Source organism: Pteropus alecto, unplaced genomic scaffold (assembly GCF_000325575.1).
Source record: "Pteropus alecto unplaced genomic scaffold, ASM32557v1 scaffold20, whole genome shotgun sequence".
NCBI lineage: Eukaryota > Metazoa > Chordata > Mammalia > Chiroptera > Pteropodidae > Pteropus > Pteropus alecto.
In genome coordinates this window covers 10,061,925-10,087,253 of record NW_006436298.1, presented here as the reverse complement: position 1 = coordinate 10,087,253, position 25,329 = coordinate 10,061,925, and the positions used below count along the sequence as shown (strand labels likewise).

General features: G+C 35.9%; 1 protein-coding gene and 1 pseudogene across 2 annotated transcripts; one reads left to right on the top strand and one right to left on the bottom strand.

Annotated features, from left to right (window-relative positions):
- Positions 1 to 5,643: 5,643 nt before the first annotated feature.
- Positions 5,644 to 25,215, bottom strand: HMGCR (3-hydroxy-3-methylglutaryl-CoA reductase). 2 transcript variants are annotated; one of them, XM_006913148.3, is made up of 20 exons: positions 25,035 to 25,167; positions 20,125 to 20,311; positions 19,576 to 19,687; positions 19,211 to 19,298; positions 18,205 to 18,289; positions 17,168 to 17,273; positions 15,439 to 15,545; positions 15,212 to 15,328; positions 14,612 to 14,769; positions 14,237 to 14,484; positions 13,954 to 14,135; positions 12,748 to 12,942; positions 12,218 to 12,376; positions 11,915 to 12,072; positions 11,107 to 11,212; positions 9,137 to 9,307; positions 8,689 to 8,829; positions 8,439 to 8,597; positions 7,868 to 8,022; positions 5,644 to 7,721 (listed from the first exon to the last, which is right to left on the bottom strand). In XM_006913148.3, the coding sequence occupies exons 2-20, from the start codon at positions 20,287 to 20,289 to the stop codon at positions 7,667 to 7,669; spliced, it is 2,667 nt and encodes an 888-aa protein (XP_006913210.1). In that variant the 5' UTR covers positions 20,290 to 20,311; positions 25,035 to 25,167; the 3' UTR covers positions 5,644 to 7,666. The 2 variants fall into 2 exon arrangements, with proteins under 2 accessions (XP_006913210.1, XP_006913209.1); XM_006913147.3 differs by having other exon boundaries at positions 5,645 to 7,721; positions 25,090 to 25,215.
- LOC112480914 lies at positions 21,124 to 21,246 on the top strand (annotated as a pseudogene).
- Positions 25,216 to 25,329: the final 114 nt, after the last annotated feature.

Genomic DNA, 25,329 nt, shown 5'->3' with positions numbered 1-25,329 from the left:
AGTATTTAGTCCGAGTTGTACAGACGACGTTTGGATTATTGTCATTGTTCATCTACAGACTCAAAACGTAATCATTTTAAAGTTCCTTGGGAGTATGTAGAGTGTAACTATTCTTTAATAGCTTTATGATCCTGATGATGTTTTTAAAAATTAATAAAGTTGGATCTTCCATGTTACAATCACAAAATTAAAATCAGTATTTAAAAGTGGAAAAGTATTAAAATATTATGGAAATTTGTGCTTGCTTGATTGTTTTCCTTAACCCAGAAATACTGCCCTCCATAATTCTCTGAGTAGTTAAGAGCTTGGAATACTCCAGTATTCTTCAAACTGTAGGTTTAACCCAGTTAGGGATCAAGAAAATTATTAATGAGTCACAACCTAATTAAAAAAAACAAAACAATGGAATAATCAAGTACATAGTTTATAATGAAAAATATTTTATGAATCTTATATATGTAAATGTACATGTATAGTGGGTTACAATTTTAAAATGAATTTCTTACTATATGTTATGGTTCAAAAGTTAGACCATGTGCTACTAGAGAGCAAAGCCATATACAGTTGGGCATTTCTAAAATGAAAGCACAGTGCTAGTCATCCATACTTAAAATTTAACTACATACATTTAGTTAAATAAATCACCCCTCATTTATTTAAATAATATGGCTAGCTCCACATGTTACACCCAGAATTTATGCCCTAGAACAACAGTGAGATGGGAAGTGTGGATTTGCACTTCACTCACTCAGTGGGTTCCCCTGTGGTTATAGCGAAAGCCATCGTGCATATTTTTCTGCTGATGTTCAAAGATCCATACCATCCAAACAATATGATCAGCCAACTACTTAGTCTGGTGGGATGCTGGAGAAAATATCTGGCTGTCGTGCTGAATTTATTAACAAGTAGTATTGTGGTCCTCGTGGCACATTTTTAAGGAGTATTTTAAGAGTGATTTTAACTATATGCAGCTTTTGCCTTAGTCTCAACTTTGGAATATAACCTGCAAATAAAGTGTAATTCTCATTAGCTGTTGCAAATTGAGTTGCTTTTATAGTATCTTCTAGATTTTCCTGCCACTGTTTTAACAAGCAGGACTCATATTGTTGGCATTTGTATTACCTACCCATTAAAAAAATTTTCTATGAACCCTCCATGTCCGCATACTCTGAGTAGCCTTATCATAAACCATTTGGCCTCTTCATTCTCTTCCACAGAATTCTGTGAGTTTGGTACTAGAATGAATCTTAAAGATCTTTGAAGTTATTAAAAAATGCCCAACCAGGATTTTATCACCCAGTCATTGTTGAGGTGCTGAATGAGGATGTTTCCATTAAGCGTTAACACACACCATGCCTGCATTTTATCTGACTTCTCTCTGCAATGCTGCTGCTGTTGGCAGTAGCGCTAGTGATACCACTACTATTTACAGAAGAGGAAACAGGCCAGGCCTACTGTGTAAAGTCTTTCCTTTAGACTCTGCTACTTTGTAATGCCTATGTATTTAATATCTAGAATATGATGTACTGAAAGGAGCTGACATGCTTGAAGCACTTTACAGGTACTTCAATACTGGCTTTATAAAATCCCATCAGATACATGAATTTTATCTTAAAGATTAAATTTGGCCATCATTTGATGCCTTAACTGCCTTCCTATCTTCTAGCTTAGAGGGGTGAAATAGAATTCGATCATAAAACACCACGAACAAGTCTGAGAAGGGTATTTTATCTCAGAATTTTCAATCCAAGGATGAACTCCAACGTAGCTGTCACTTTTGTGAGCCATCTGTTGCAAAATGACCACTGAAGCAAGCTTTGGATCCACTCCTGCTCAGTTTACTGTGGTTCTTTTATATTACTATTCTTTGGAATTAGGAGGCCTAAGAGGTATCTGGGTCCAGCACTAGGGAATCTGTGTGTGGCAGCTAAATCAAGATACAGTCGACATCCAAACCATTTTAGCATATGGATATCACTAATTCTCTAGCCCTCAAAATGGTTCCCAGAGCAAATATTTATCGAGCACCTACTACTCGCTATGCAGTGTTCTGGGATTGGGAATACAGCAATAAACAGAACATCTGGCCTAGATTATTTTTGTCATAGCCAAGGTTTTTAGAAATGTATCTAAGGAAATAGGCTTTGAGATAAGGAGCTTTGAATAAGGTGCAGTGAGCAATAGCTACGTTTGAAATGTGGAAGGTTTTTTTTTTTATTCTCAAAAGGTCGATAGGAAATATTGTTGCTGTATTTTAACAACTTTGCCAATTTCTGTCCATGTTTATAGCATGAGATTAATTGGTAAACTATTCTATTCTGATTATTCATTTTAATTTAAAACTACAATTTAATTTATGGTTTGTGACTTTGACTTTTCATTCCTAACATCCAATAGATTTTTATGTTGTTTCTAAGTATATTTCTCTCTATGTTCCTGGGAACCATATATTCAACATAACCAAAAAGGAATGAGATTTAGAAGCCAGAAGACCAGAGTTTTTCTGGCTCTCTTACTTGAGCAGCTTTGATATTGCCAAGTAATTTCAATGTCTCTAAATCTCCTATAAAGTAATACAAGATCACCTACCATGCTACATCACAAGGTTGTTTGAGGAAGAGTGAGATACTTAAAATGCTTTGAAAACTTTACTATGCAAATGTAAGGAACTTTAGCCACAAGTATGTGCTAGGTACTGACTTTTGCTTGCTAGAGATATGAAGATGAGTAATGCAGAGGAATAATGACAAATAAGATGCAAGCATTTTGAGGCTTTGAGCCCGAATTTTAAGACACTTGGCTTATCTGGAATTTAGCCTACAGGAGCATGCCCCATAAGGGAGAAAACTAGAAGAGGCAGAGGCAGGAAAACCTTGAAAACTATGGGAAATAGTTTGATTTTTGTTCTCCCAGCAATGGGAGTCGCAGGGCTTTTTTGAGTATTACTGTTTTACACATCAGAAAAAGCAGTGGAACTTGGTGCCTGGTTTTGTTTGGATATAGAATAAGTCAACTGTTAACATTTTTACTTGTAAATAATTCCCACACTAATGTCAGAAATTGGGAGGAGTAACAATGAGTTTTTAAAACTCGAGAAATGGAAGTGATAGTCTCTCAAACTGGAGCTGCCTGGAAGTCACTTATGTTTATAAAATATTAACTGAATGGGTAAGAGTTAAGACCTGAAAAATCAGTGTAGAGATGAGCGTCTCCTAAAGTGATCTCTTTGCCTTTCTTATATTTAGTTCCTCCTCCTGCCACTATTAAATTATCCTTTGATACATAATATCTCTTGCTCAATATGTTTTAAGAGTCTTATATCCAGGATTGAGTTCACACTCCTTGGCTTAATTTAAGCCTGATGTCCAAGGTATCTTTTAAGAGTTTGGCCTAACCCCATCTGCCTTACCAATCTAACTGGTCTTGGTCCCCTCTACAAATAAATCAACCCAGCCAGGTGGATTTACTCCATGTCACTTGGTGATGCATGCTTACCTTCTAAGGAACTTCTCTCCTCTCTTAGGTCAACATTCAACCTTTGAGGTCCCAATTTCTGCCCTTAATTATAACCAGTCCCCTCAACTTTTTCTTCAGTTCTATGTGTTTTTTTCATCCATACTTGGATTATATAACTACAGTAGTATCCCCTTATCTGCTGTGGATATGTTCTAAGACCCCCAGTGGATGCCTAAAACTGTGGATGATAGCGAATCCTGTTTTTTCCTATACATACATACCTATGATAGAGTTTACAATCACAGCTGATTTTAGTGTGGAGACTGAGACAGCATTGTTCCCTCAACCATAACCTACCCAATCCACTAAGCCATTCACCATTTCAAATTTTAAGTGACAGGAAAGCAAAGGAGTTCCATAACATGGGCTAGATGACCAGAGCCCTTCTTGCAAGTCTCCTCAAAGTGTCTGTGTGCTTTATGTTAGCAGCTGGCACAGGCCTTCACCCTTTGCTCACTGCCAACTGGCTTCAGAATTAACCAGCTGGAATGGTCTGTTCAATCAGCTTCTTACCTCTGAGTAATGCTGTTCCAGTGCTACAATCCTGGGACATTAAAGTGCAAAGGAATCAAATTTGGGGCCACAGAGTGGATGAGGTGAGGACGGTGAGTAGATAGTGGTATGCGCGAACCTCTTTAAAAGTAGGGGCTTTTTTTTTTTTTTTTTTTTGGATTTTGTCTCCCACTCTTACTTAGCCCTTTGGGAGAGCAGGGAACAAGGAATAAGAGAGTGAGGAGAAGTAAGTGGCTAAAATTCTCTGGGTTAGTCATTCCATTCGTTGAAGATGTGGAGACCTTTAGAGTTGTCTGTGGAAGGAAGGTGGTCATGGGTGGAGGGTGGGGAGACACCAACTCAAATAACATACTTCCTAATTGACTAGTTGTTATATCTCTCTAAGATTAATTCTAATTCTTATTAACCAACACTTGATCTCTCCATGGTGTTTTTAAATTGTGCGCTTCTGAATAAACTGCATTTTCTAATACCGTTCATACAGTAATAGTGTGCACCTCATACTGAAATCCAGAACTGTTACAACAGCAGCATCAATAGAACTGTCAAAATCCTAGCCACATTCCAGAGCAAGGGAGTCAGAAAACCTGGGAATGGAGCCCAGCAATCTGTTTTGCCAAGGCCACCAGGTTAGTGTATTGCACACTCAAGCTGGAGAAGCACTGGATTAACGTGGTCTTTTGTGTTCTACCTCCTAACTCCAGCTGTTAGCACAAGGCTCTCTTCTATAGGACTTAGGGAACAACTGTTATCTGGACACAAGAGTGCCTATACCTCCCTCAACAGCTCTCAAACTTTCTTAGAAGGAAAAGAAAGAGGGAGGTGGGGGGAAACATATTCCATTACACTGAAAAAGAAGTTACGACATAATTGTAAACTAAATCATTTGCCACCTTCTCTTGGTTTCCACTATTAGAGGTTATCCATTAATTATCTTTGCTAACTGAATGAAGATGATTATTAACAAATTCGAGTCTTGGCCATAACTGAAGGTTAGAGGAACACTGGTCTTGAAAAAATTTTTCTGTAATAAATTTACAGCTTATTTTAACCTCCTGTACATAGTGGATTTGTTTTGGTGTTTTGCTGCTCTGCATCCTCTTGTTTGAGCCAAGACCTCAACAATGTGAGATGTTTCCTTCGGGTTTAATTCTCTATCCTTTCCTAAGATGAAGAAAAAAAAACCTGTCCTGCCACATGCAACTCACTGCTCATCACATCACCCAAACAGAAAAGGGGATGGAAATCCTTCACTGTCTCCGGTCCGGCCTGCTTCACTCTGGAGGAGGCAGACCATACAAGTGATCGAGTGTCATTTGGGGAGAAAAATACAAACTGATTTATTATCTGGGTCTTGGTTCTTAGTGGTTCATACATACCTTTTCTAACTACAGCAGAAAGTGTAGTCAATAATTGCAAGTAAATGGGAATCGGCTTTTAAAAAGGCCGACCTGAACTATATTAAGCTATACTCCAGCTGATACGTCCTAAATGCACACCTACAATGGCCATTTGGTTTGACTACCCCATATTTATGTCTTTCCACTAACCCTCACACCCCTAATATCTAAAAGTAGTCCAGTTGAGATACTAAATCCGAATTAATCAAACTAAGTATAAGGAAGATAATTTTAATGAACATACAATACCAGTCTACCATTAATGTTGCAAAGTTGAGGAATATAATACAGAATGATAAATGCTCATCATTAGGACCTATAATTCACCTACAGGTCATAATTCACCAATAGCATGAATTACAGGTTACCACTCTGGCCAGACTTTACAAGCTTCCAGGCCTCAGGCTGAGGGTTAATCCAAACAAAAAAAGTTACTGCTTACATTTAGTAGTATTCACTTCTTTTTCATAATTTACTGGAACTGGGGAAAAAAAGTATAACAAAATGTATACAATTTAGTAATTGTACAAAACAATTTAGTGAGATGATATTGGTTACAATCACCAAAATGAAGATGCAAAATACTTTTCATTGCCACTTCCATGAAAAGTTCAGATAAATAAGAAGTCACCGGCTGAAAAGTCACAACAAAAGCAATTTAAACTTTACAAACAGGAAAGATCAAGCTTCCACAACAATGCTGCGGATACAACCATTCAGAGGCTCCCCATGCTGCCATGGTATTACTGGAACGTTTTTCAGAGTCCATCATCTACACAAGCCATCAGCTCTCCAAGACCAACACTTGAAGCATTAGATGTAATACAAAATAAGAAGTTTTTTATTACTTATTCAAAACTTGTACATTAAAAAAAATAACATTCGACACCTCTGCTGACCCCCTGAGAAAGCTAAGAGCTTTTATGGGTCCATCTAAGAGCACTGTGTGAATGTTTCAGTCACCAACCTCCTGGCCACAGGAACGAGCAAGGCATGCTCCTCCGGGGCCATTCACATGGTGCCTTCACTGGCTCTGAAAGCTGACGTACACTTTCATTAGGCTCGACAAGCAAGCTAGGGTTTCCTGGACAATTAAAGAACACCATTCTTCTCTGACCTAAGCTTACAGTATTTTATCAGTATACAAGTTTATTTTTATTTATTTCTTGAACACTTTTAATAAACTCCTAGCATAAGAAGCTCCATTACAACATATATAGATTTGACACAATTCTTTACAAAAAAACTATCTAGATTTTTCAGCTAAATAAATTTAAGTATCTTTTAAGAAATTAAAGTTGGCTTAGAGAAATGGTATTTTTCTTTCAAACCTGTGTTTTCCACCTCTGAGTTCTGAGAGGTCATAGACTTGTATACAAGTCCTTGATAAACAGAGAGAGTCTCCTTTGTCTAAGCAATATTAAGAGCTCTTGTATCTTTGAGAGCACAAAACTCTTGTTTCTTAAAGCCTTATGTTGAAAGATACGTTATAGCCAATCTAGACAAACATTTATATTTCGACAAGAGACCTCTGAATAGCCTGCAGAGATAAATGCAGTGATTTGTTTTCTTGATAGAGAACTATTTAGCACTGCTTAGCACATTATTCTGCAGTTGGGGAATAAGAGTAATTCTTCTTTTGAAGAAAGCAGGTCCCCTTCCGAAGAATCATGTTGGCTACCCCAAAAGAATCTCAAAATAGACCAGCACCAAATGAAGTATTAGTTTACAAAAAATAAACTTAGCTCTTATTTCTTAAAATTCTACAATCCAGGCTTAATAAATTAACTTTGAAATCATGAGTTTTGTCAGCTACAATATAATTTAAAAATCCATTTTCAACTCAGGCGTGGGAGGAGTGGGAGGAGGATCAATCTCACACTGATCACCATGAACTCCATGAATTTCATCAAAAGAAAACACTTCTTTCCAGCTTGTGTTCTATTTCAGAAGTGAGCTGTGGATTAACATCTGTGATGCTTATAGCATAATATTCATGTTGAGATCTCTCCAAAGAGCACAGCATGTAAAGCACTAAACTGTCTTCAGATCTGAGGAATCTGCACGGAAAGAAGGACCTCAGACTTGTCTGAAAGAGCCAAACACCAAGCAGTCGTCTCACTGATCATATCTATTCATCCTCAAGAAGACACTGCATTGAGCTTTTTAATTCACAGATTTTATGTCAGTCCTTTAGAACCCAACGCCCGTGTTTCGGTTCGGAACTGTCAGGCTCCTTAAGCAGTTTTCTCAGTGCAAGTTCCTTGGAGGTCTTGTAAATTTATCTTTGACCTATGGCAAAGAAAGACAAAGTAGAGATATACAAAATAATAAGAATGCAGAAGTTTAAGTTAAGACTATTGTATCTGAAGAGTAGATTTTTATACTGCATATTTTAAGTACAGGGAAAACATGTTAAATAAATCTTTAAGTCTTACCTGTTGAGAAGCATGTGACTTTGGACCATATGTCCTGTTGCCAATGCTGCCATCACTGACAACTCCCCAGCCATTACTGTACCACACACAATTCTGGCAAGCTGCCGGGCATTTTCCCCAGGATTGTCTTTGCACGCTCCCTGAACACCTAGCATCTGCAGCCAGGGAGAGACAGAGCAGGACTCATCCTTCAAGTCATGGCGACAACTTCCTACTCAAGCAACTAACATAAGGGTACTACAATGGCATAGAACTAGGCTCCATTAAAAGTACTAAATTTCCAAGATTTGGCAGCCAGTACTGACAATGTATACACCACAGTTAACATAACATCCACACCCTGGCTGGCAGTGCCCTTACTCAGAGTGGATAAACATTCTTTGCTCTCTTAATATACTTTCTCAATTTACTAAGCATATGCCTGAATGTGCTTACTTGGACACACTAAATTAGGCTTAAGGGAAACAAAAGAATAAAAAGGTTGCTAAAATATTGAGGTGAGTGATATGCAGAATCTCAGCAGCTCAGAATAGGCTAGAGATCCCTGGACTCTGTGCCTGATATGTCATACCTGCAAACAGGCTTGCTGAGGGAGCAGGTTGGTCCCACCACCTACAGTTCCTATTTCTATAGATGGCATGGTACAACTGACATACAAATCTTCATTTGTGGGACCAGTTGTTTCCATTAAAGTAATGCAGTTTGAACTAACAACATTCTGCGCTGCATCCTAAAAGAAAATAAAATAAAAATGGAAAAATATAAAACTTCTCTTACTTAGAACAACAAAAGAGAAGGGAAGTGGAGGCGGGAACCCTCACCTGTCCACAGGCAATATAAATGGCAGTGACAATGTTTGCCGCATGGGCATTGTAACCTCCAATGCTCCCGGCCATGGCAGAGCCCACCAGATTCTTATTCACATTGACTTCAATCATAGCTTCTGTAGTAGTCTTTAATACCTAGAAAACAGAGTTATACACATTTCACATCTTCCCACAGAGATTCAGGGGTGTGTTATCCAGATCTTTCTTTCTGTACCTCCAGAAAACAAGGGAGTTTAGACATCACCTCATTTAAGCTCTTAACGCAATAAAGAGTATCAGTTCAGTTTGTTCCTATGAATGTCATAGGCAGACACACGAGCATGATAAAACCTTCATCTTTAACGTGAAACATACGCCCACATATTAAACTTTACTTACAATTTCTCCAATTTTTTAATCCAATTAAAGATTAACAAAATGAAATATTTATCCAATCACTCACTTCTCTGACAACCTTGGCTGGAATGACGGCTTCACAAACAACAGACTTTCCTCTTCCCTCTATCCAATTTATAGCAGCAGGTTTCTTGTCGGTACAATAGTTACCACTAAGTGCTAAGATCTGCATTTCAGGAAAATACTCACGGAGTTTTATAAGTGCTTTCTCTGTACCCTATTAACAACAACAACAAAATTACATTAAAATTCACAAAGTTATTTACAGACCAGAGGCTTTATTTGTATCTAATAATACTAATACTTCTAACTACAATAGCTATATTAATATCATTATTTCGAATAACTATACTTCGAAGAAATTAAAGTAACAGCTGTTTTATTAACTATCAGTGACTAATTTCTCAAGCAGATATAGATTCCTAATGTTTCTGTCTAGGTATAAAAGTGAACTTCTTCGTCGTGATTGATGAACAGAATGTAGATGAGAATATTAAAAAATACTGAAAAAGAATACTCATATTCATGTCACTGAGGAGTGAGTAACCCAACTCATGACCAAGGTTTCATAAATTGCCTCTTCTGGTTATTAAACTGTTACCTACAACCCCAAGTGACCAAGCCTGCAAACAGAAGTCAAACATCAAAATAAATCTTGTTGTTAATGGGAAGTTGTTGGAATTTACATTACATAAAGTATAAAAAAGACTTCCAATGACTTCCAACTAAGTGAAATTATTTCAGTTAACCACTCCTCAATAACCCAAAACATACTTGTGGCTAATTAAAAAAATTTTTAATTGTGGTAAAACACACATAACATAGAATTTATCACATTAACCATTTTCAAGGTAACTGATTGTTCAGTAGTTTAAAGTACATTCAAGTTGTTGTACAACCAATTTCCAGAACTCTTTTCATCTTGCAAAGCTGAAACTCTATACCCATTAAATAATAACTCTCTATTCCCCTTTCTCCTCAGCCCCTGGCAACCAGCATACTACTTTTTATGTCTCTGAATTTAATCGAGGTACCTCATAAATGGAAATCATAAAGTATTTATCTTTTTGTAACCAGATTATTTCCCTTAGCAAGTGAACCTCAAGGTTCATCCACATTTAGCATATGTCAGAATTTCCTTTCTTTCTAGTGTTGAATAATATTCCATTGTATATAAACACCACATTTTGTTTATCCATTCATCCATCAATGGACACTCAGGCTGCTTCTACCTTCTGGCTATTGTGAATAATGCTTCTATGAACAAGGGTGTACAAATTATCTCTTTGAGACCTTGCTTTCAGTTCTTTGGGGTAGATACCCAGAAGTGAAATTGCTAGATCACAGTAATTCTACTTTTATTCTTTTTAAGAAACCACTGTACTACTGTTTATTGGCAATTTTTAAAGCTTATGCATTTAGTCACTATCATCTCTTTCTGAATAGTCCTTATAAATAGTTAAACCAAAAAATATTTGCTAGCCTAACTGACTTTAACATTTTACATTTGTGTCTGGTAAATAACATATCAGTAGAATAAAATGTAAGCCATATATAATCTTCTTATAAGGAGATAATTAAAATAACCAGGCTATACGCATGAGCTTGGCCTCTTAAATATAAGACTTATCAAGTCTCTAGAATAGGTCAGCTTTCATGGTTTATAAAACAAAATTTTAAAGTGCTAACCCTAAGGTTTTTCCTAACTCCCCTGAGTAGACCCAGAACATATACAATGCAAGTCTAAATTAAATATATCAGATACAAACAACGCCGGTAAACAAATGCCTGATTTATATAACATGAATTACATAAATCAATATTTAGCTTTCAATGAAAATCTTTCAGTCACGTAACACTTTGAGTACTAGTGGATGTGCATGGCACAATATTAGAAGTACAAGAGGGCATAAAGTAGACAGTGAGTCTGCTCCCTACCTGTCGCCTTGACACCTGAGTTACCCTCTCCTGGAATAATCACTCTTTCAAGTTCTGTTATAGTCTATCCATGCTTACCTTTGAAACCATGTTCATCCCCATGGCATCACCTGACTTGGACTGGAAACGAATATAAAGGTTGCGCCCAGCTATACTCATATGAAGTTTCTGCAGACGTGCAAATCTGTCAAGAAAAAAAGCAAAGATTTTTTATTTTTTTAAGAAGATGGAAGTTACCTTAAAATTTAGTTTAGTTGGTTCATTCTACACATAAGAGAAACCTCATGGAGATTACTTATTAGTGTAATTTCTTCTTTAACCTAACATTGTATTAGAATACTATACAGGCTGCTTCATTCTTAGGTGCTGAAAGAAGGGAGAGCTACAGACAGCTATTTCATCATAGATAAATTTTAAAAGTCCAAGTAAAAGCAAGAATATAAGCTTGAACTATGCTGGGGTTGTTATCATTTGTATTGATTATACTTCTTGATAAATTTCATTTTCTGTATTTAAAGTAAATCTTCTACGCCAATATTTACTTCAATCCCGCTTCCAAATCTTTTTTCTCAGGCAATTCAGCCCTAGGGCAATTCTAAGTCAAAATTCTTCTAGGAAAAAGTAACAGCATAATCAAAGTGAGCCCTGTAAAGCCAACACCATTTTTTTCTAATTTACCTTTATGGAAGTATTCATTTGGATTAACATTCTGCTCCTTTGCCCCAAACCAAGCATTACTATTACTCATTTAGAATAAATGGATTTAAAGTTGATATTTTGTTATGTCATTTTAAGCAGGCAATATGTTAACAGTTACGTTTAACGATCAAAGAAGATGGCACACTGGTTTGAAATAAACAATGCACTTACAAACCCATATACATACCTGCTGGTGCTATCAAATGCCTCCTTCATCACTGTGAACCCTTCAGGTGTCTCAAGCCAGGCCTTCACTTCTGCAGAGTTAGAAGCCCGGGGAAGACGTACCACTGGACCCCGAGTCATCCCATCTGCAAGGATTCGGCTGCTGGCACCTCCACCAAGCTATGCAAAGTATATTATGGAAGCACATATTATCCTGACAACAATTCTGCTTGTCCCAAAAGGTGTCCTCGATTGTCCCCAAATCTATACCCATCAACTGGCCTAGTGTATCCTAAAACAGGCAAATATATAAATGCCAACTTACACCTATTGCTCTGCAGCCTCTATTAGTGCTGGCCACAAGACAACCTTCTGTTGTTGCCATTGGAACCTGGAATTCTCTTCCATCCAAGCACAGAGGTCCTGCCACTCCAACAGGGATGGGCATATATCCAATAACATTCTCACAGCAAGTTCCTATCACCTAAAAGGTAAAGTTAGGGGCCAAGTGAAAATCTATATTGCAAATATACAGCCCTCATCATTAATAACTTTCTTCAAACTTAACCCTTCCATGTATTTGTCAACAAAATTTTTATTTACTCTTTAAAAGTACATAAGATACTAAAATATTTAAGTAACGACTATAAACAACAGGAAAAGTATTTTGAATTTCTATGACCTATATATATCATAAGCAGAATATAAAATTGCAGTAAAATGGAGAAAAAAAGGGAAATATTTTATAAAATTATATACAATAAAAGACCAGTCAAGAAAAAAACTATAAACTATAAAAAGCTAAAGATTAAAAAGTTACAAAATAAACCTCCTCAAATCAAGAAAATTACATACCAAGGAGTAGTTATAGTCCCTATAAGGGAGATACTGGAGAGAAGAAGGCTCTGGAAGTTTTTTGGAAAGTAACTGTCGGCGAATAGATACACCTCGTTCATGGGTTTCCATCAGAGTTTCCAATTTGTAAGCTGAGATATGCTTAGCACTGACTAATTGGATGATTTCAGCATCACTAAGGAATTCTGCACCTTTCTAAAGAAATGAAAAAAAAATGGGAGGGGGTTGAGGGAGAGAGATGACAAAAAACTTGAACTGTATTTCCTATTATTCATACTAAATAAATCATTTAATACAAACAATGCTCTCAATAAAGACAAAACACAAATAAGAAGAGAACCCAAATGACTTTGGAATTCTAAAGATGATTTGAGTAGAAATAGGAGTATCAAAATGAAAGCAAATTCTTTATAAAAATGTGAAAACTAAACAAATATAAGACCAAAACACTAAATTTTGCAAGTAAAGTCCATAGGAAAAAAATCCATAATTAAAATTCTGACATCTACCCTATAAGTTTTGCTATCCCTGAATACAGCAAGACAGCTGAGATATTGGTACACATGTTAATAGGAATGAGGGAAAGGAAAGTGATAAAGAAAAACAAACACAACACATATTCCCACTCATACGCACATAAATCGAGAAATGAAACAGATTAAGAAGATAAGGATGGAACACAAGGTCATGCTAAAACATGAGTGAACCCATAAGGTCATGTAGGCAGAAGGTAAAATAAGCTTTCTCATAAGCATCAAGCTTACTTTAAAAAACAAAAACAAAAACAAAAAACCTTTCTTCTACCTTTGAGGCTCATTTCTATATTATACCTCTTCTAGGCCTCAACACGTATATGAGAATACAGTAATTGCTCATCTCTATGATAAACAGTAAAAAAGTAGAAAGAGCACTGACTCTTGAGTCAGTAAATCTTGGACTCTTGATACTAGCTTTATCATTTCTCAGATGTATTACTTTGGGAAATACATAAATCTCCTGGAGCCTTCTCATCTAAAAAAAAGGAAATGATTCCATCTATCTGGCAAGGTTGTGGGGAATAAATAAGACCAGTACCCATAAACCATGCAACATGGTGCCCAGAACTTAGCAGATACTCAATAGCTATCGCTTCCTTTCTTCCTTTAAAAAAAAAAGCTCCTTTTCTTAAGAAAAATACCAAGCTTGAGTTTCTTTTATTTTCCTCACCTCTGAATTCCCAAATATCTGTATACATTCTTCATTTGGCCGAGGCTCCTTGGGAAGTTCAATTTTAGGTTCCTGTGTCTCTAGTTCCGGTGATGAAGTACTAAATAAGGAGGAATCACCAACCACAAATGTCGCTCTGTTTGAGGTGTCAGTTTCTGCCACTAAGGGTTTTATAACCTCGACTGTTGAAGAGATCAAAAGAAATCTCACAACATTGAACATAAGTCAACTTCTTGACAAATTAGCATTGTAAGAACGGAAAATGAAGAGAGTGAAAAATTACCTTTTCTTTCTCTGTTTATCTTTGTCTCCTCCTCCACTGCATGGAATTTCTGGTTATTTTTGACCACTATAGGATCACGTCTACAACAATCATCTGGGACTTTTTTGGGGGTCACCACAGGAGATGTGATAGGGTTTTTTAATGAGAGTGTGGATTCTGTCTCTGCTTGTTCGAAGAAGATGTACTTGACAGCCAGAAGGAGAGCTAAACTTAAGGTAATAACTTGTTCAACATCCATGCTGATCATTCTAAATAAAAGAAAGCAAATTAAAACATTATTACTCGTAAATATAAAAGGCACAACCTAAACTTCTAGTAGCAGTAGCATAGAGTACCATGATTAAGATACAATAAAGTAAGTCTCAGGTAACTTACTTAGAGAGATAAAATTGCCAGAGGGAAACACTTGGTTCAATTCTCTTGGACACATTTTCATCCAATCCTAAAGAAACCTTAGAATTTTCTGCTGTACTGTTTTGAGAAGGATCGGCTATCCAGCGGCTGTGAGCATGAACAAGAACCAAGCCTAGAGACTGAAATAAAAATTTTTTAAATTATGTATCTTCCGCATATCAGTGAAACCTAAATTTCTCATCCTTAGCAACTGGATAACCAGACACTATCTCCCATAGCCTCCCCTTACCATGAAAAGAAAGCCCCAAGCTTGCTGTGTGACTAAAGTAGTGGCCCCATTGAACTACTGACAACGTTGCAAAGAATAGGTTTTCAAACAAGAGATAAAATGGAAGAACTTGAAAAATTTGTTTAGGGGAGAGATGCTAATAAAGACCAGGAGCCTTAAAGAAAGGAGAAACAAGTTAAGGAAAAAAAAGGGAAAAGAAACATCAGTGAAATAGCCAAAAACTGTAGAAAGATGACAAAAAAAGGAAAAAAAGATAAAATAGACGAAATTGAAAAGCAGAATATGACACTGGAACTCAAGATACTGAAGGGAGAAGAAAACTATGTAATTACCATAATCATCTTAACCCTCTGAGTAACAGGATTTGGTTTATTTTCTTCTTCTTCTAAAACTCGGGCAAAATGGCTGAGCTGCCAAATTGGACGACCCTCGCGGCTTTCCCGAGAAAGCTATAAAGTAAGTTAGTGTTACATTAGAAGGTATTGATTTTATTTAGGCGAACTGATATAATGAGAAATATTATTCTTCTACTAATGGCATTATTAAGAACTGCTCTTACCTCTAAAACCAAGGACACACAAGCTGGGAAGAAAGTCATGAACACGAAGTAGTTGGCAAGAACTGACATGCAGCCAAAGCAGCACATAATTTCAAGCTGACGTACCCCTAGTTAGAGAAAAATTAAAATTACAATGAATAAAGTATGTGTATTTTTGATGTTGCATACAGCACTCTTCACATAGGTAGACAAATACATGAAAATATTAGTATGTTAATCTCTTTGCCATCTACCAGAAAAAGACTTAGGAACTCAGAGGTGATGCCAAGCCAGAGAGCTCAGAGGAATAACTCTCATGGGCAGAGACCTTGTTCCCTCCCATGTCTCCCACAACACAATGCCAGGCACAGAGGTAGCATTTAATGCATATTTGATAATCCCTATTTTTTAAGCGTACTATCTGTTTTGCGATACGGGTATCTAATGGAGCAAACCCTCCACAGTTACACTATTGATCCAATCCCACTAGTTACCCTAAAAGCAATTCACCTGTGGACAAAAGATTTTTTATAAAAGTAAAATATACTGTCAATTATGCCATTCCTGATATAGTATCGTAATAAATATTTTATTTGTACTACTGAACTCTAACTTCAGTAAAACCTCTATGATATTTACTGATGTTCTAATAATTTTGGTTAATTTCACTGATCTGCTTAAAAAATGATATAATGCAAAAAGGAAACTCAAGACTCAAAATTAACAACTGTTTCACTACAAAATGTTTAAAGTATCATTTAGTAATCTTCTCCAATAGAAAGTAACAGAATTACAGAACTGGAAAAGATTTAGATCACCAAATCTTACTTCCTCACTTTACAAATAAACCTGAATATAAAACATTTTTCTAATGTCACTCACGTTAAATATAAAATGTTTCAAAATATAAATAAAAAATGATTCCCTTTTCCTATAAAAACTACCAACTAGAATACAAAAAACTCAGTTATATTTTATTTTCTGAATTGTAATATATATTTAATATAATACCCTGGTGAAGAGACCTCAACTAATGACAACTACCTACTCTCTTAAAAGTTAGATAATTTACTTCTGAAAGAAGCAGCCCCTTATTGAGGGCACTAAGGTACCAGGAAATATACTAGAATTGTATTTACTTAAGTGTGGCCTTCATGAGAAAGCCATGAAATCTAGTCCTAATGATATCGACAACAGCATGCCAGAGCATAATTTCTGTCCTATATTAAATTGCTATTTAATATCTAATTTTCTACTATCCAAGTAAGGATAGACTACATACTGTCTGATTAAATCTTCCCAACCTTCCTATTAGGTGGATCTAACTTAGCTCTGTCCAACTCCTGAATCTTGCACTATCTTCTACATAGCAATTAATACGCAAGGAATCAAGTAACTTAAATTTGTTTAGGCAACAGCAGGGGCTAGGAGGTACTTTACAGAAAAGCCTTGGAATACAATCTTAGTTAAAAACCAGTCAAGAGAACAAATAAAAATACTACTAAGTCATCAAAAAAGTGGTATACAGAAAGATCACAAGAGTAGAAAACAAATCAATAAGCTGCTACTAAGTTAATATTAGAGCAGACAGACATAAGGTCAGATATAACCACATACTCATACAATTAAAAAATTTTAACAGTAATATCAGCTTTTTAAAAGTCAGGATTTAAGAATAACCAATGCATTCTAAGGTATTCTTTCTCTTTATTAAAAATTTATTAAAATGTATTAAAAATTGCTTACAAACCTGACATGGTACCTACTCCAATCACAAGGCATTCTACAAGAGCATCAAGGGTGAATGTGGGACCTAAAATTGCCATTCCACGAGCAATATTTTCCCTTACTTCATCCTAAAATATAGACCAAACATATTCATGAGAATAAAGTACAAAACAATTTTTTAAAAGGTTAGAGAGCATGCTAGAGCTTCTACTGAAATCTAACTTACTATGCAAAGAATAAAATATATAGTAATGATAAGACTAACAGGCATTCAAAATGCAAAATATGTTAATATAGAGGATTTTAAAAAAATACACACAACCGTGCCCTGCTTTCCCTTTCTATTGAACAAAATATTTCTTGAAAAGATCTCTTTGAGGTGGTATTTTAATCCTAAGATTGAAATCTCATATAATTAAATCCTACAACATTTTATATTTTAGCTACCATTGATAGAAGTCCTTAGGTGTAAATTTTTTGAGACCACGTTAGTATTATGAAACCTAAATCATATCCTTGCTCAAATTATCATAAATATTCAGCAAATACATAATCAGGGCAGAAGGACACGCTATTTTATACTCAGATACCCTGATGAAAGATTACTAAAAATGCTAAGTTCTTTACAGTGACTAATGAACATCAGGATAAATCTTTAGGTGGGAAATTATTCTAGTGTTTTCAAGGGGCTTAGAAATAAATCTACCCTGAGACTCTCTTACCTTAGATTCTATTTTGTTCGCCAATATGTTTCACTAGGTAGATATTCTTACTTATCCAAAAGTCCAAAATACTAGCTTAATTTCTGAAACCTTCAAAAAGAAAAATGGGTAATATTCCAAATTCCAGGAGTTATGAAATTATAAAGGAGTTGTTAGATAAATAGGATAGTTCCTAAGGAACATAGGAAGACCAGTCTTAGGACCTGACAATTAAACTACAATTGTAGGCAATTCCCAAATCTTGAATTATGGAGAAACTCTATTAACTCTTCCTATTTATGTAAAAAAACAGAAAAAATAATACTATTAACATTTATGCCTTACAAATAATACTTACTTGTGAGTTGGAACTGAGGGCAAACTTTGCTAGCGCACTTGCTCTGGAAAGGTCAATCAAAAGCAGGAAAAAGGGCAAAGCTTCACTGGAAAAAAAATCAAGATGATGAACTACATTTAACAAAGGAAAAATATGGATTAAAAAGTCCTTTCTAAAACAAAACTTTTTTCCCCCATACATTGTATGACCCTCTAGTATGTGTACATTTTTGCAGACCAGAAGGTATACCCTATACTCCGTTGGCATCCTCAAAGTTAAACATTTTAGTTGATCAAAACATTTGTTTAAAATGTAAATATATTTATACATTTTGATAGTTTTATACAAAATGATCATCCTTAGTAGACAATGTCTCTTTGGATTAGCATGGGGGGAAAAAAGTACAATATATACATATAATATTTTTTCATTAATCACTACTTGTGAAAGGATAAACTATAAACAACCTTACTGGAGAGTAAACTAGCAAAAATGGCATTCGAAAGTCCTAAAAACTTACACAGTTAGTATCTCATTTCTAAGAATGTATCCTAAGACAATGACTATGAATATGAACAAAAATTTAGCTACAAAGACATTCATCACAGTGTTGTTATTAATGGAGGAAATTAAATAACCTAATAATCCAATCCTATAGGATTAAGTAGATGAACTATAATATATTCATCATACACGTGAATACTAGACAGCCATTATAAATAATTCAGTTTAGCATTAAGGACATGGAAAGATTTTGATAATTATTAGGCATAAAGAAGTTATAAAGCAGTGTATATAATATGATCTTAGAAATTTTCTTTAAATATAAAAAAAAAGAGAAAGCATATATACCTAAATGTTAATGAGTATTAAAGTTAGCTAAATGATTACATGAAAATTTTCTTCATATTTTCTATAAACTTCTGAAAATTTATATATCGCAACTTTATAATATGAAGAAAAGTTATAAAGTTCTTAACAATATGTTTTGAAAATAAAAGTATACTTATGCTTTAAATATACTTACTTCAAGCCTGTCAATTCTTTATCTAAGAAATGGATGACAACTGTACTGAATACAAAACTTGAGAAAATTGTGAAGAGGCCAGCAATACCTAAAATGACAAAATCAACAAACTAAAAAAACTTCATCCTTTATTACACAAATAATTACAGTCTCATACAACATTCTGAAAGAAATAATATTATTGTCTCCAGGTTAATATTAAAGTCTCAAATATCAGAATGTCTAACTCCCAATAAGAAAACACATGCAGCACACTTTAAGCAACACACACATTTATGTATACATGATTTGAACAGGTACAATTCTATAGCAAATACAAAAAAATCTGATGGCCCGTCAAGAAATTAAATGTATAAAATGATTACCCAAAATATATTTTGATCCAAGTTGACGTAAATTCTGGAACTGGAAGTAAATATACAGGATTGCTATGCATCGCGTTATTGTCAGAATTATAATGTCACTGCTCAAAACATCCTATTGAGAAAAATAGAAAAAAATCACCATAGCTATAGCTTTCAAAACAACCAAAATATAAGAATTTTTATTGTGTATGCATCATTAGTTTACATCTTATAAAATAAATGTAAGCACGATTCAAATAAAAATATTAAATATGCAAATAAAAATTAAATCCAAATTTTTTAAAACCCAATTTTTAAACAATCCAGTTTAAGCCAATCATTTTCATTGTTAATCTCTTATAAAAGCTATATTTCTAAAGTAGAAAAAGCAAAAGAAAAGTATTTCTAGTACATTTCCATACTATAAGTAAATGGAAATTTGAGGTAAGTTCACGAATACTAAAATATTTTACTCATAACTTTTTTAATAATATGGTCTCTAAAAGGAGATATTCTTTAGAAAATAAAAATGTAATTTACTTGAGTCGATATCAAATTAATTTCACAAACCTCTTCAAACTTCGGACACTCGTAATTCCAACCACAGATCTTATCATTACCGGTAAACATGTTCATGGACATCATACAGATGGTCAGTGTCACTGTCCCTACTATGACTTCCCAGGGGTGGGAGGCCACAAAGAGGCCATGCATTCGGAAAAGTCTTGACAACATGGTAGCTACAGATCCTTGAATCCTGGAAGGAATATTATGTATGAACACTTAGTATACAGCTCACTGTACTTTTAAGAAAAGATTTCAAGGAAAAGTAAGTTGTAAAACCTGCTTTTGTATGCACAGGGTCTTGTACATATAAATATTATTATTTGATAATGCTCTTTATAATTTTGGAAAATAATTATTAAATTAAAATAAGAAGGCTCTGTTATTAATTCTTTACTTACAACACTTAAATCCTCTATTATTCACTAGCAACCAACTTAACAGCTATTTCTTACAAATTGTATGAATTAAGCCATTTAAGATAGAACCAAACAAATATCTCAGCCCTTGATATTACTTGAACCAAGGAGGAGAGCAATATAGCAGAAAATAAAATGAGAAGCAATTATTCACATTTATTTTCTTATTACCCTTAGGTAAAATGCATATAAGCATCCTCTTCATTCTCTACATTCTGGTTATGCAAAAGGTAAATATGAAAGAATCTACTCGTTGAGTGTCCTCCTATAAATCATTATCTTAGTTTATAAAGCTCCTCAAGCAAGAGAGGGGCTCATTACATTTTAACATTCCATCCAACATATGGCCTAATGTCACTAGCCAAACGATGTTTAATAAACCTTCCTAATGCTGCTGTCACCAGAGAGAAGTCTTTTCATAAACTTTTACAGCTTATCAACATGCTAAAACAGTATCTCTAGCATTCAAAAATTCCCAACAGAACATATAGGTAATTTTGATATAATGACTACCATGAGTAAACTTTCCCATGTTTGCTGGCTAAATAATAATAATAATTTTGATACTATGATTAAAAAATATCTAGTCTACAGCCATACTACCCTGAATGAGCCCGATCCTGTCTGATCTTGGAAGCTAACTAAGCAGGGTTGGGCTTGGTTAGTACTTGGATGGGAGATCACCTAGAAAGACCAGGTGCTGTAGTTGTAAAAAATAAAAAATAAAGGATTGTAAGCTGACAAGGTCCTTGCAATCTGTGAGGTCAACAAAGGGTTGCCTCGCCTAAAAAATAAATTAAAAAATAAAAATAAAAATAAAATAAAAAATATCTAATATAGTCACTGATCTCCAATACAGGAACTTATTTGTAAGACTTCTCACTCTAAAATTAATACTTATAATAAAGCATTATTAACTACCCATAAAAAGTCAATTAAAATTAAGATTTAAAAAGTAAGCCCACTGATTGACACACAAGCAAGAATTCAAATTAATCTCACATTTTTGGTAATAACCAAGAAAGGGACTCATTTATTGAAGACAGACAATAAAAAGGCATCATCTCTCAAGGTAGTCTTCTATGTTCTTTACATCTCAAGCATACAAGACTACTGGCTAGATATCTGGTTTCCAAACTGCAGGTCACAACCCTTTATTGGATCAATTAGATCACGAAATCAATTTTAAATCAGAAAAAAACATTTTTAAATAAAATAACATAGAAAAAAATAGCTGTGGGTAATAAGACAAGTAGTATGGATAAGATTACTTCTTGAAACTTTGCTTCATAAAACTATACATGTATATGTGTACTGGCATCCAACTATGTATTTCTTACTGTGGATCTCTATTTTAAAAGGCTGGCATTCACTAAGATATACAAATGTGGCATGCATCTGCCTGTGTTTATTCATGCTTTTCAACCTTCCTCTCTGAGTCTTATTCATTATTCTCCAGCACCTTGCACATATATACCTGCTTAATTCAAAATAAATTCTTAAACTACAGTAGTGTGCATTTAATTGATACTTCTTGAAACAGACCTAAAGATTACTTTTTTAAAAAATTCAACAAGAAATGGACACAAACCACCCCCCTTCTTGTTCCCCACTTAAAGGCTGAATGCAATGGGTAGGGAAGAGAGGCTACATTTTATATACTATCCTGGAAAATGAATATCAATAACAAAATTATTTTCTACTAAATTAGAAGAGACTTGTACTTAAGGTATTGGAGATTATTATTTATATCTTAGAATCAAATCCTACTTCATTATAATCAAAAGCCTCATACAAGGCTAGATTTTCATGATAGTCTCCTATCACATAACTTCTTATATTAAAAAAAACAACCCTACAAACCACTCTAAAGGATCAACTGGCATCAATGTCCCAGAAAATTAACTATACACACATTTCAAATCTAGGTTAAAATAACTTCTAACACTTCCTTCCCTAAAAAACGCTCAATTTAGGTTATTCCCTATTGAGTCAACATATCCTTCACTATTTAAAAGTTAATTCAGTTAAATTAAAATCTGAGCTGCTAACAGGAAGGCACTCCCCAATTTGATCACAAATCAGTTTAGCATTATCAACTTACAATTACATATTAGGCACATTATGTTTTTCCTCAAAAAGATTTCATGGTAGCATTGTCAATTCTGTGACATTTCTTTCTAAGGTGTAAAATCATCTTTGTAACATTCAGGAGAAGAAATACATATGATCCTATGAACCACTGCCAAATACAGAGAACCTGACCTATTTGGAAATACAAACTGAAATAACTGAATGTACACAGGTGTATCAAAAGTAACCATAATTATAAACACTCTCGTTTCTCATGAGCACCCTCCCCATTTCTCTGTGATTATGCAAAGCACTTAAATGCCATAGACTCCAATCTTCTACCTTCATCAGCAGTTGCAAGTGGCACTAGCAGGCTACAGGACGGCTCATGCAAATTAAATAGGCAGTCTTTATGCCATGTTGCAATACAAATAAATTTTACTTTAAAAATCAAGTTAAATAGGCAATATGTATGCCTTGCGCGTTCAGGCTGAAGTATGCCGCAAACATTTCAGATTCTTCAAAAGAATGGATAATTTAAAATCAATGGAATCCTCAAACTCTAATCCAATATGCTACAAAAACCACCTACCAAGGCCAATTGCAGAAAAGGATGCTTTGGCATCCCATTCTAATTCTTTCCTCCCACTCAGCATTCCTCCTGTGCTACACATTCCAGTATTTGATTATACACTACCTTACACTGTTCTCAAATTAATTGCTGTGTACGTTTTGTCTCTTTGAAGGCAAGCACCCCGCCTTATACTAAGCCATTTTTAATTCCAACAGAATCTAGCATTCTGCTGCTCAACCTAGCATCTTAGAGGAAAAATAATTTCTTGCACTGGAAATCAGGAAACCTGGATTCTACACCCAATTCTATTATATGCTACCTGTTTGTAAGTCACATCACTCTTATTTACAAAGCTAGAGCTCCAAAGCTTTGACAAAGTATTGAGTGGAACTATATGAAACTGCTATTTCTGTAGGTAAAAAAATGACCAAATTTTAAATATCAGCAATTTCATGTGGGTCAACCTAAAACGATATGGATATAAATGTGATTATCCATGGTCTAGAAACTAGATCATAAAAGAATTAAAAAAGCACATGTGTGCACACTGTTCATCTTGAAATGCTCATGCCCCTGGAGAGTTTTCATGTTAATGATGTAATCTTTGCACAATTATTTTAACTTTCATGTTACTGATTCCCATTTGTCCTTATTGCCAATTTTATCAGAAATTCTGGTAATATGTTACAACAAAGAAGTCCCTCAAAATCCAATCTATCCATTTCCAATGGACATTCCAGGCCTTAGCTAGATCACCTCTAAAAGATAAAATGTCTTTCATTGCATGGAGAGAAAAATTCACAAGCAAACAAATAATACATTCTCTAGATTGTGAGATGCTGATATTATGCACGATTTAACACAGCCTGGAAACGAATCTTTCCTATAACTTTACAGCACCAAGAAGGCATATCTTCAAGCCCTGAAATATTTCAAATGGCCATTTAAGACGGAGTACATCAACTTTCTACCGCAGAAATTGACTGTTCTATATTTGAACCTCAAAGGTAAGTTTTTCCTAACTAAAACCAAATAATTCTGAAAAACCTAAATGTTTTGACTAAAAGCACCAAGGAGACTACGCCTCTTACACACACACACACACACACGCACGCACGCACACACGAATCCTTTAAGTCCTTGGGAGACTCCCTAAGTTAGGCTCTCTGTCCTTTCAACCCGTTTCTCCTGAAAATAACAGGACATTCTGTGCAGCCACACGCACGCACGCACACACGAATCCTTTAAGTCCTTGGGAGACTCCCTAAGTTAGGCTCTCTGTCCTTTCAACCCGTTTCTCCTGAAAATAACAGGACATGTCTGTGCAGCCTCACGGTTCCTTAATGGTTCTGACTTAGTCGCCGCATACAGAGATCTTTCCCATCACTTTAAAGAAAGGTGCTGACGAACAGCACCGCCTGGGCATGGACGCCTACACCGGATGGACCTTCTCGGACCTGCACCGGACGGGCCGCTCCCTAGCCCCTCAGCATTTCCAGAATGGAGGGGCCTTCAAGGTCACCCTCCTGGCACCCTTTCCGCCCCAATGATCGTGACAGCTCAGCCAGCACTGCCTACATCTAACAGGGGAGGCAAATGCTACTACGCCCCGCCGCCCGACGCTCAGGCCCAGCCTGGCCCCCAGGTTCCCCTGATGTCAGTGCGGGCCGCCGCTCCGCCAGCCGCACCTCAAGGACGTCTCGCAGTCCCCGCGGGACAGGGCCCCCACACCCTCAAAGCCACAACTGCAGCTCCCGCCAGGTCCACAGGAGGTTCTGGCCGCTCCTTCCTAGGGCCGAGCAGAGCTCGAGAACCGCCACCAACGCCGCTCTAATCTCGCTCCCACTCACCACCGTCCCGCTTGCCGCCTTCCGAGCCCCTCTTCGCGGCCACCGTCCGACTCACCTCCCGATCTCACTAGAGGCCACCTAACCCCCGCGCCGGCGCTCCGTCTGTCTCCAGAGACGCGGGGCGGAAGAAATCTTCGGCTTACGCACGCTCGGAGCCGGACGAGCCTGCGACCAATGAGAAAGGATCGTCCGATCGTCTAGCCAATCATCTGGGGGCTGCTCAGCCTGGTGGCGCAACGTCACGAACGGTCGCCTTAACAACCGCCCACAGCTCTCACCCGTGCAGAGAACCGGC